A 13178-nucleotide genomic window follows, 5' to 3' on the forward strand; every position below is an offset into this window, starting at 1 on the left:
GTTCCATTCCAGCTCCATTAATTCTATATGATTAGAATTGTAATTCGCATGTTAGTGGTGTGGGGGTGGGGGTAACCAGGATGCAAACAGACCTACTAGTTTACACTATAAATCAAACTGATCCTTAGGTGAGGGTAACCACTTAGACTCTATGGTCCTTGGCAGAATAGGTAGTTCTAGGGCAGTAAAAACTTGTCATATGTGATCTATCATTGTATTGGTTCCACCCCAGAAGGTTAATTTGATACAAAGCAGCTCAGATTCTAACTAAACCAAGTTTTCACTGATGTCAGGAAATAAAAGAAAAAGGAAAACTTAGGAAGTCATTTATCATGCTCTATTTCCTTTTTTATAGGGTTTTTACTGTTAAATCCACCCTCAGAAATGTTAGTTCCATCATACAGATGGATAATGCCAGCTCGGAATTGATGCCGTGCAGTCTAATTATCCCTTTTTTTATACCGTGCAGATGGCAGACCATCTAGTGACCATGTCTGTTGGTGAGTCAAGGTTTTTAGATAATGAACACTTTCTCTCCTCGCTGAAACTCTAGATATTGAACATTTTTTTTTTTTCAATTCTTTTTTTATTTCCATTAGTCATTTGTTTGGATAATAGTTGATCTTCTTATTCACATTGCATGATAGCCATCTATTTCTCATCAATTTGCTTTATTTACTACAGTTATTTTTTGAGAAAAATACTAAAATTGGAAAGGTGGTGGAACAATCTTCGAGGGATTTCAATAAATGTCTTCAGGACTCTCACAACTTTCTCCAATTAAATAATTTTACTAGAAACCAATCACAACTTGCGCCATGCCGTTTTCATGAAAAACTGTACCACATCAATGAAATCCATTTTTCAGGCCATGTCTGCTGTTTGGTTATATATATATTTTTTGAAAGGTGTGGTATGGGTGTTTTATTGTTTTTTTTACTATACTGATGTGGCATTGAAAAAACGTCTATGCGGCAGCAACCAGCGACAGCCCTAAACCCAAAAAAGAAAAGAAAAGAAAAAGAAAAGAAAAAATGTTTTTTAAGAAAATGGCATACCAATGCAGCACCTTTTCTCCAAAAAACACTTTTCAGGAAATGGCAATGGTTCCAAACATGGCCTTAGGCAAAAATACTAAAAAGCCAATGAAAATTATTTGGCTCCATTTGGATGAGCTTTTGATTTTGAGCTTTGTGCTGTAGAAAACAAAACTAAACCATATAGTGCTTTGAGCTTTTTCCAGGTTTTTTCACAAGACGTTGATTATGGGCTGTCCACGCCTGAAAGCCTTCCCAAATCCCAAACTGACACTAAAATTGGAGTTTTATGCTTTTGGGTTTTAAAAGCACAAACCTTGAAACTTATCGTTTAAAAAAAAACCTTAGTTTGTATATTGTTAAAATATTAAAATACTAGATATTAAAAGCATGCAATTTAAAATAAGTTGATATTTTTTTTTTTTGAAAATTTGAGAAAGTTAGTGTACAATAATCTCAATTAAGAATGGGCACTCTATTATTATGAAATGCACTGTGATTCACAATGAATGGGAAATTGCACCACCAAAGTTGCACAGACATGAGCAATCAAACAAGCTTTCCAATCAGGACAGTATCATTTCAGTCCTTAAAACCTCTTCTTTTACTGAGAGTCTGAGACCATGGCTACCCAAATAGTTAGAAAGAGAAGTACATTGAAGACCAAATACCAACACAAGTCTAGTCTACAATATATGGAATTGATTTCATCAGAAAATTATAGTTTCCATCCAGTACAAGTGTGCTAGCATTCTATCAATAACAAGAATGATATCTGCCATATTTATAAGAAAATCAAACTGTTCAGGTCCTTCATGGCATCTAAATTCTAAATTTCCAAGTGCCAATTGTTATCCCACTTATTGCTTTTGCATGCATATAAACTCATATCCGAAGCTTCCTCTCAGCTGAATCAAATATTTCTCTCAGATCCTTCTTCACAGTATCATCTGCAAACACAAACTCTATAGCATCCCTTGCCAGCTGAAACATTTCCCACTTGCCAATACCTTGTTATTAACAGAGAAATAAGTAATAAGTAATGGGAGATCAGTGCATGTAGGTTCCATTTATAGGCATTTGGATGATAACACTAACCAAATGAAGATGCTGCAATACTATATTCCTGGGAAAGACTGGTGGAAAACACCCCTGCATCGTCAGTGCACAAGACTAATGGATGCTTCATGTTGTAGAGATCAACTGTGCTGACAATAGCCCATTTTAGAGTAGAAATCATACATGGTTCTAGATGAGTAAAACAAGAATATGCAGAAACCATTGAGGATTTTATTTTACTAATTTGGGAAGAGCAAATGGCAAAATGATTTTCTTTTATTTTATTTTCCAATTTCTGGCATTTAATATTGAAATTTCCAGAATTTAGATAAAGTTGAAAAGCTAACCAAAATGATGATCATCAAGGGAAGCAATGGTCTGAGTCATGATGTTGGATGTCAAACAAATTTCGACCTGCATGATTTTGAAAATGATATAAACATGAAGATGGAGAAATAGTATCATGTCAGAACAGGAGAACAGAGAGGGGCTATCCTTGGGTTATCTCTATGCTTGGAAGCTCTGTCCTGGACAAAAATCTTCTTGGTCACTCAGAAGATAATAAGATATTTCGGACCTGGGTTAATCATTCAAGACACAACAAACAAACCCCCAGCCCCATTTCCCCAACACACACACACACACACGCAAATGCAGGCGAGCATGCATAAGAGGTAGACAGGAATAATAGTTTATCCTGTCCTCCAGCCCTAAAAAGTAACACTGTAATAGAAAGAAATGAATGAAAAAAAAAAAAGAATGAGGCATAAAAACAAACTGGAATCTTAGATGACTTCAACTTTTCCCAGTCTTCTTCTTCAAGGAAACAGGCGTGGCCAATCCTCTGGGGAACAAAATCCAGCATTGCTTGGATTTCCTTCCTATTGCGGACCTATATGTGCTAAGATATAACAATAAAATAGTTAGTGTAATTCTGATCATACAGAAGATTATACTTTTAAGGTAGTAGACGCTCAGAAGCCTGCCACACCTCTCCACAATGAAGAGTAACAAGGAGACCTTGTTCCTTGGCAAATTTTAGTGCTGGCAAGAATGTCTCCCTGCCACAGAATACCCAAAACATGGGAAGTATAATTGTGAAATATATATAGCCAATTACAATAGGTGTAAGTGTATAACTAATCTTCTCTACAATCTTCGTGGCTGAAAGGAAGTACCATTTACCCACAATGGGATTTCCAGAAAGATCAATACCGACTACCCCCAAATCCCTCATTTCTAGTGCCAGTTGAACCTGCAAGCATAAAGCAAAGGACAATATGTTGTTAACTCAGCTTCAGCCACCATATGCAATTTCCCTGAAACATGGCAATCTTTTCACCAAATTTCACCTAGGCTGTGTTTGGCTTGAAAGAAAAAGTAGGGAAAGGTAGGAAACCTATACACTAAAGGAACTTTTCCAGTTACATAATGTTGTTTGACGGTAGCAAACTAACAAATTCTTATAATTACAATTACATTAGGAACTTAATTAAGCGTTAATCATGCCTATTTTTAACAGCTTTTTTAATATATATACCTTCCCTAATACAGCACTCGAATAGGAAAATTAACACCATTCAAAATTTCATGCAAAACTTTTCCAGGAAATCTCCCATTTTTGAAAGGTCAGAAATTTTGTTCTTGATATGGTAAAAACTTTATTTTAATATATATACCTTCCCTAATACAGCACTCGAATAGGAAAATTAACACCATTCAAAATTTCATGCAAAACTTTTCCAGGAAATCTCCCATTTTTGAAAGGTCAGAAATTTTGTTCTTGATATGGTAAAAACTTGATTTTAGCCTTACAAGAAAGAAGATTCCACATTACTTACAGTCTCCAATGCAGCTGCAGTCGTTTCACGACGATCAATGCTGAGAAGAAGACGAATGTATATCTTTTTCCTTGTTGTTTCACATGCACCGGTGACAGGTGTTATCGAATTCTCGGAGCTTGTTTGAGAAGGGATGAAAGCAACATCAACTGAATCGACAGTCCTTAAACCCCTTATCACCGCATCCATGTAAGAGCGTTTGCTCATCCCTATAGATTCGTTCTTCTGTGTAAATCAAAACCAAAATGTTATATATAGCGACTCCATTGTCAACAAATGCTTGTTATCCCCAAAGAAACTAAGCGGGTGCAGAAAAAAAAAAACAGGCTGAATCACTTCGAAGTACCTTTGGTGTTGTTCTTAGCTCTAAATACACAATGTTCTCAGCAGCGAAGTCTTCAACAACCTGCTCAGAGAACAGATTCCTAACGAAATTGTGTAGGACTTGCATGGTAAAAAGAAGATAGGAGAATCGAAAAGGGAGATTACTTCTTTAGTTATCCTGGTTACAGTTGCATGGTCGGTAGTGAGTACATGGATCAGATCAAACAACTTGAAACACTCTGGAAGAGAACGACAATCTGCATATAGATATCAATTAAGGAGAATGCATACACAGCTTCAGCAAGAAGAGGATTCTCCAGAGGAGAACTAATTATTCCGCCTCTTCATTTTATGAAGAAAAGGAACACATACTTTTCTTGATGACATGCTCCAACCCAGCGATGTCTAGGACGCCTTTTTCACCCAGAACTCTAGCAAGTTCACTGTGCAACATTTGAAGCTCAAACACATCATGACCCACCATTACAGGGCACCCAATATGACAAATTGAAGCTTTTTAAGGTCTAATTCTAGTATAAAAAAGCTCAAATCTTGTAATAAACAAGGAATCAAAATCCATTTCTCAAGACCCGTCCGGAAGAGTTTAGTCCGGGAGCAAAGGCAGCACCCCTCAAATCCAAAAACCGAGTAACAGTGATTTCCATTATAGCTTGGCAAGTAGAGATAATCAGATAACAGAGTCATAGAGAGATGATGGTGGCATATAAATAGTTTTCGATACAACATAACAAGAAAGAAGAACGAGAGCAGATAGACGCTTACAGCAATGTAGAATCTCTAATTGATCCGTTTAGGTGAGCGTGTAGTTCGATCTTCGGCTGTGACACCCACCACTCCATATCCATCTCTGTCTCTCTCTCTCTCTCTCTCTCGACACAGAATACAGAACGAAGACGACAGCCTCTGGTCGTTCTTCTTCTACTTCTTCTTCAGGGCCTCTCTCTTTCCCACTCTTCAAAATCTAAAGAAGCGCTCGCCGGCTTGCGCAATGAATAGCTCTGTATGGTATTATTGGTGAGAAGAGAAGATAAAAAAGAGACAATGATACAGTGCAACTGCATCAGAATTGAACCATACGAGGTGTCAATGATTTACGCTGGAAATTATTTTCAGTGGAGCCAGCCTAATGAGACCCATCTCGATCAGATCAAACGGTTGGTACTTCTTGCGCAGATGATCCGGTTTGCGCAAGTGCTCCTGGCAGAATGAGTATGACGGCCTGCCGAGACTGGAAAATCGTGCTTATATCAAAAAGTTCACACTGCTTTTATTAGATAATTGTTTTTTTGTTTTCACCCGCTGCACCCTAGAAAAGAGAGAGAGAGAGAGAGAGAGCGCCGTGATGAGTGATGACGTTCACTAATGTTACAGAGGACATGATAATGTACAGTAGGCCCCATCACAGGAACGTAGCCCCTGTTTGTCCCGTCTTTACAAAACGATGTTCCTCTACCTCGGGTGGATGATTGAAGACAAAACGGTGGGCCACACCCTCATACTAGTGTGGTGTAACGAGATACCCCCGATTGATGGGGCCCACATCAGTTGCTGGTGCTCAATCCGTGGTGGTTGGTTGAAAATGGCCGACCGTGATTTGCGTTTTAACGCCGATGTCTGCCAAATAGGTTTTTGGTAATTTGGTTACGGTCGGAGGCTCAGAAATGTTATGTGTCTTTGTGACAGTCCGTTACTTTGTCAGGTATGGATTCAGTACTGACATAACCGTCCTCACACCCTGCTCACAAACTTTTGGAGTCGTTCTATTCCTAATACATAGCAGCAAGTGGCAGTGAGCACGGTGTGAAGACGATTCTGTGAGTACTAAATCCGAATTCTACTTTGTCAGCCCGAGGGCCCGCCACGATGGATTCCAAATCCGCTACGGAACCGGAGAACACTGGGCCAACCATGATAGGCCACGTCATCATGACAACATGAGTCTGTTGACTGTCGCGATTGATCAAAATCCAGGCATGTGGGTCCCCGGTCCCATATGTCAGGTTGGCTCAGCATATTCTTATAGGCCAAGTGCCGTCTGGTTCAACCGTTGAAGTAGAAGTCATGGAACATTGACTCCCCGAATGCTCTATGAATATCTTCTGTGGAGGATAATGGCCCAACAACGATATGCCACACCAGCCTAGAATTTGGGCTTTCCAGCTGATAGGAAACCACATTTGCTACGATACTGAGATTGGTTCCGTTTATATTTATTGAAGAAACGTTGCCACATAAGTGTTTCAGTAAAGATTTTATTATGTACATCTGTATGTATTAAAGTTTACATTAATTTTTAGCATAATTTCATTTGGAGCTTTCTGAAATTGGATAGGTTTTTAATGACATTTTATTGATGTAATGCCTAATGGTGCTTATGTGTCATAAGCACCCATATGCTATTTTCGGTTTTGCAATACAATATGTTTACTTAACTCTACATTTTTTTTTGTCAAAGTTCTAAAGTTGAAACACAGTTAGGTCACGTGACTCTTTTGATAAAGCAAGTGGAAATGGGTAGAATCGATATATGACTTGTATATCTGCCACGTACGTACCCGGTACCCTAGGTTAAGCTGGTTTTTGTAATCAATGCTGTTTTCTTGAAAAATGGTGCTACATCACTACATCATTGCCATGTTTGAAATCGGTTTTTCAGATAATTGATGTTTGGTTATACTTTTTTTTTTTTCATACCATGCTTTGCAAATTAGAAATCGGAAAAGGTATATATGAGAAAATGTCTTTTTTTATGTTTTCTTGTTATTTTTACTGTTGATAGCAATAGTATGATGATGCGATATTAAAAAACAATGTTTTTTTCCTTTTCTGTTTTTTGATAGATTAAAGGTAAATTATATTAAGCAACATCAGAAGAGAGGTTCAGTTGGCTATGAATGCTTTCACAGTAACAAAAGAATTCAGCGTATTTTTCCTTATGAGCCACTAGATGAGCAGCAAGGGTTTTTTCTCTAGGTCTAAATAAAATATTTACAGTATTCCTAGATTCCAGTCAAAAGAACTCCATATTTCCTCATAGCACATCCACCAACCCTTTGCAATATGTGTAGACTGTGATACTAGTCCATTCATTTTTCATCTCAAACAAAAGGCTTTGAAGAAATGCTTCACATTTCGTATCTTATTCGTGAATTTGGCATTTGGGCAAGATTCAGTCCATAGAAATCTTAGCTCCATTCTAGAGATGGATTGAACTATAAAAACCCCTTAATTTTATTACTAATAGCATATAAAAATTCAAAGTTTGCATCCAAAACTACTATTTCAGATGAGGCTTGGTTATTTTTCCACCGTCACAGATTATTGGATAACATTGTACCAGAATTGAGGGATTATTTTTTGGAGTCTGGATATCTTGCCTACAAGAACTCTGCCCATAACTACCCACATAACATTACAACAATACAAGGGGAACATCTCATCCTCTTACATAGAATTATGTATGAGAGATGTTTTCAATTCACGGGAGTAGTGTGTTGTGGATAGATATAGGCAGAGTTCTTATGTGCAGGAGGTCCAATACCAGGTTAGAGATCAAATTAATCCCCCACAACGTTCCGCACATCTCCGCTGTATATTAAAAACATCTCCCAATAATAATATCAAAAATGATAATATCATCATGAGAAATGTTCCCAATATATGACAGGAATGTAATTGAGACGTTTCAATACATTACTCCGTGGAAATAAGTTCTATTGGGAGCAAATCCCAACCTGCCAATAGCCTAAACTGTTAGGAATGTTTTTGGGGACACGTTACCATAGGGTAAAAGGGTAATTATACTCCCTTTTCTTTTGATAAAAAGACAAGGGATACGGACCGGTTCCAACTGTTACTGTAACAGTTATACATTTAGAACATCTCACTGGAAGATATTCCCAATGCATGAATGCAACAGCTGTTGGGCCCACTTTGTAGGGACCCTGTGTTGGAGTTAGATCCGAACTCAATGGGTTAATGTGTCATGGCCAACAGCCAGAGATTTCTCTATCAATCTTATACGCAGGCTCTACTGATGGCAAGAGTTTGGCAATAGCTTATTCTGAACGCATGTAAGACATGTGATGCTGTTTCAGGCGGCATATCTCATTTTGCCGTGTAGGAGATTCACCATTACACCATACCATGACAACTTGTCAAAGAAATATGGTACGTAAATTTCAACTCTTAACTCACTTTTATATTATTTTGAACCTTGGCTCACATTTTGCATAACTAAAATATATGTTTCTTATTTGTTTATACGTTATGTTTTAAGCCTTGTATTTAGCATTGCTAATGTGATTTTGGGATTTATATAAACTCCAGTAGTTTACCCATGTGTATCTCCACCTTTTTTTTTCCTTTGCATCATGATGTTTCTTAAATTTGTCTTTTATCATATTTATACTTTGAACGTTGGACTCGTTATATAAGTTTTGAATCATTTCAGTTGTTTTTTAATATGATTTAAGAGATTAAATGGGTCTGATTTGTAATAAAGGCTGTGTTTGGAAACTATGCAAATAAGTGTGAATGTAAATATGTAGTGCGAAACGGTTCATATAAATTATAAAATTGGGTTAATTTTACATTGACAAATTTACCTTTTTACCAAACAGACTTTTACTTGTAATGGATGCAAACATGAATTCCTATAAAGCATATGTTTTTTTCTTTTATTTTTCCCATTTGAATGCAAATTTATTTCTTTTTTATTGATGTAATTTTGCATCTTATTATCAATGTAAATATGCATAGTATAAATAAATACAAAATCCAACGTTTTGCACTCTACATATTTGTATTCCTTCATTTGAAGGAGCGAAGATACAAATGTATAAAGTGCATAACCTTATGTTTTGTATGCATTCGCACTTTATATTATTTATATTCTTCCCAAATTGAATATACAAAATAATATAAAATACAAGGTTTTGCACTCTACATACTTGTATTTGTATTCCTTCCAAATGGAGTCTAAGTTCAATTTGAAAAGAATACACATACAAATATATACAATACAAAAACATGTATTTAATTTCAGTTTAGAAATAGTACAAATACAAATATGTACAGTGCAAATGCATACAAAACAATATAAAATACTAGGTTTTGTACTTTACATATTTGTATTTGTACTCCTTGGCCTAAATAACACACTTTGTCTAGAATAACGAACCTGTAATGATGCAATGTCCTTCAAGCTTATCTACCAAGCTTTTTATTTGAGTCAGAAACTAGATTAAATTTAATTTGATTAAATAATATGAGCTAAATTTTCTAGTTTGAATTTGGAAACATGACCGGAGTTAAAAGTTGAATCAGCTTAGTGGTGTAAATCGGGCCATGCCGCCCATGGTTCAATACGATGGAACATGGGCCATGTCGGGCCTGGGGTTTCAGGTCCATGGGCTGGCACGACATGGCTCGATTGTGTGTATCATGCCGCCCACAGCCCACGTGCCAGCACAATCCATATATATTATATATTATATATAATATAAAATGTATTAATATATATAATTCTATTTTCAGTTTTTTATACTATTTCATTTTATTATTACGTATATAAACAATTGTATACATCAAAATTCATATAAAATAAATTTTTAAGACTTCTGTTTTTGTCTATTTTATTATTTTACTTTAAATTTTTTATTATTTTTTAAAAATACCTCTCATAAATTGGCTTAATGTACAACTTAGCCTGGCCCAAGGTTCAATCGATGACACGATACGGGACCGCATGAACTCGAGTCGTGGGCTGTATCATGCCAATCCCGTGAAGTATCCCAGTAAGAAAGCACGGCCTAGTTTGACCTATGGACCATGCCGGCTCAGTATGGCCCGATCTCTAGATCAGCGCCTGAAAATGTAATTTATTTTGCATTTCAACTTATTTTCCACCACATCCCTAGGAACAAGCAGCACTCAAGAACATGCATTGTCTCGGTACTTGTGGTGTAAAGCCGGCAAACCATTCATTAGAGTGAGAAAACTAGTCTTCAAAATTGAAAAATAGTGGTGTTATCTTTTCGTGATAATGATTGAAAAAAAAAAACAAAATGATACCCAAGATACCAAACACAATGATTTTGTCATGTTACATGATCATTGAAGAAAACAATATGATAAATCACATAAAGTCGCTATGATGACAAAAGAAAATCGCCTCGTAAGAAGCCAAGAAATATTTCAAATAGAAATGTTTTTTCACAAAGGAATCAGGGATGATCTTGGACCAAGGTAACAGCATTTAGGGTTGTTTGAGTCCCGCCCCCAGAACTGGGCCCCTCTCTCTCTCTCGAGTGGAACTGGGCTTATAAGTATAAGTTAATACTAAAAATTTTCGAGATGGGCTAGGTCGAGCTTTGTAACCCCCAAAATATTAAACCTAACCATCTATTTTTCTTGTGTAATCAATAAGGAAAAATTAGGCTGCTATAGTCTCTTTGCCTCGGAGAGGAATTAGAATGAGAATTTGATTCAGCTAAAATGAGATTTCATCATAAGGGAGGGGGAAAGAATAGGGGAATGCTATACCAACAAGAATGGGAATGAGATTCAAATTCTATCCAATTAAACAGTTGGAATTGGAATGACCCTTTCTAATTCCAGACCCTTATTCCCACAAATCAAACAGGACCTTAGTTTTTACTACAGCAAATTAACCAAACAATAAACGAGGAAAACTATTCTGTTTCTCTTCACTTCCTTTAATTTTTACTTCTCTCTCTCTCTTTTTATTTTTCTTTCAATATCTAAAAAAATAATCCTTATTATGACAAAAATATCAAAAACTGAAAAAAAAAACACTTCTTTAAAATTTAGGGATAAGTGGACTATAATCCATCTCAGAAATCTGAATTGCAGCCCCTTCTTAATCTCTATTAGTAGACCCCCCCCTAAAACCGCATCTTACCCATAAATTTAGCATCAATCCACCCCTAAAAATCTTATCTCCACCCTAAAACCCCCTAAAGTTAAATGTATCGTGGTTGGTCTCCTACCAAGGACACACCCACATTGTCCAACAAGAAAACTACAAAAATTGAATCTCAAGAGAAGTCCAAAGATAGCGTTGGTTTCTGTCTACGAAACCACAGCATGGAATTCACGTGGTTTTGTTGGAATTGAAGACAAAATTCCAAGATTCCCAGTATCTGAAATTTGTTGGGACTAGAGCCGGCCCCTGTGTTTTCGGCCTTTTATGGTCGAATCATTTAATATGGATTCAAATAATGGATTTGAGCGCTAGAACTGGAAACTGCCCGCCATAAAGGGGCTTTTTCTGCTCTGCCTGGTTGTTAGAAATGTTGATTTCATCAAGTGGTGTTAAGATTAAATCCGAGTCCGATTGAATTTAGATCCCATTAAGACTCTCATATTCAACCCAATTTCAGATTACTAACCCTTTCTAGTTTTATTTATTAAAACCAACCTTATAATTTTTGCAATCGATTTACTTAATCGGATGGAAGTAGAAAGTGACAGCTTTGACCTTAACATTTCTTCAAACAAATTTAAATATAAAAAATAAAAATTGAAATATCATTCTTGTCCCTAGTAAAATGCGGGCAACAACTCCCTATTTGATGAAATTTGTTGTTTGCTTGAAGAAAGAAGACATGCCGTTGCTAATGAAGAACCCTAAATGCCACTACTTGCTCTTCTTCATTCTGCTGAAGTCAATCATTTTTTTTATGGGATTGATAATCAAACATTGTTTCTTTTTAGAAGCTTTATATGAAGTTTTAAAGGTACTTTTGGACTAAAAAAGCATAGGCTCATGCCCTTAAATATTTTCACTCTCTTAATATGGTCACATTACCATTTATAGAGATTCTTAACAGAAGGTCAATTAAATAAATTGGTTGCAAATTATAGGGGTTATTGTAGTAGAATGTAAACTATAGGTAGATTTTAGTAAATCCCTGAATATAAGGGGTGATTTAGTAAATGACCTTAAAATAAAAAAGAAAGGATATTTTGGATACTTAAAAGTTTGAATATCAAGTAAAGTGAAACTTTTGTTTAACAGGTTATTAAAAACAAGGATAAGATTTAAAAATGTGTAAATAAAAAAGTATTACAAGTATACAAAAGGAGAGAGAGAGAGCACATACATATATATACATAAGCACACTAGTAGTTTTTCAATAAATACAAAGACTAGTGTTTGAGGTTGAACCAATGTTTAGTTGGAAATAGATCGAATCGGATTAGATATAAGTAGATTCAAATTTGATTTGTTTATGTTTGATTCGAGTAGGATTTTATTTATGGAACTAATGTTGGATTCAAAAGAAATTGAGACTGCAGTTGGATACTGAATAGTATAAATAAATCAAACTAATATGATAAAAAAAACTATATAGTATTATATTTTATGAACAAAATTAATTGAAATTTACTTAGGCCTTGTTCTTTTATGCTATATAATGGCAGAATTGGTCACTATGTTCTTTTGTAGAGATTTGTAGGACCTATAGAAAATACATTTTCCGTCGAATAAAGTTAAGTTGGCCAAATTATTGTAGGATTAAAATGCTCATTCCAACACACAAAAGTTAGGGATATTTTGGAAAATTATCTCACTTATCCAATTTATTTTTTTTTGACCAAAAAATGGCTAAATGCATTATTCAGATAAATATGTTTTCAGAAAAACAACAATACCTTATATGAAACTTGAACCTACGAAAATTTATGAGGGTAAAAAACATAATTTGAACTACTACTTTTATTAAATTCATTTTATTTCTCATCATTAAGTCCCATATTTAAGGCATTAAGTCAAATTTCCTTTCATTAAATCTTATATTTAAGGCACATTAAATAAATGAACTTTGTGAACCTTTCTTGATTAAAACACCCCTATTTATGAATTTAA

General features: G+C 35.5%; 1 protein-coding gene across 2 annotated transcripts; it reads right to left on the reverse strand.

Annotated features, from left to right (window-relative positions):
• Positions 1–1719: 1719 nt before the first annotated feature.
• LOC148875430 (N6-mAMP deaminase-like) lies at positions 1720–5519 on the reverse strand. 2 transcript variants are annotated; one of them, XR_016105025.1, is made up of 11 exons: positions 5045–5502; positions 4634–4704; positions 4427–4518; positions 4284–4343; positions 3938–4162; positions 3275–3351; positions 3088–3157; positions 2875–2988; positions 2444–2510; positions 2136–2245; positions 1720–2047 (listed from the first exon to the last, which is right to left on the reverse strand). XR_016105025.1 is itself a non-coding variant. In XM_088964695.1 (11 exons), the coding sequence occupies exons 1-11, from the start codon at positions 5125–5127 to the stop codon at positions 1923–1925; spliced, it is 1089 nt and encodes a 362-aa protein (XP_088820821.1). In that variant the 5' UTR covers positions 5128–5519; the 3' UTR covers positions 1720–1922. The 2 variants fall into 2 exon arrangements, 1 of the variants encoding a protein (XP_088820821.1); XM_088964695.1 differs by having other exon boundaries at positions 2136–2240; positions 5045–5519.
• Between the last annotated feature and the right edge of the window lie 7659 nt (positions 5520–13178).

Source organism: Nelumbo lutea, chromosome 1, assembly GCF_056320005.1.
Source record: "Nelumbo lutea isolate HS-2025 chromosome 1, American lotus-T2T, whole genome shotgun sequence".
NCBI lineage: Eukaryota > Viridiplantae > Streptophyta > Magnoliopsida > Proteales > Nelumbonaceae > Nelumbo > Nelumbo lutea.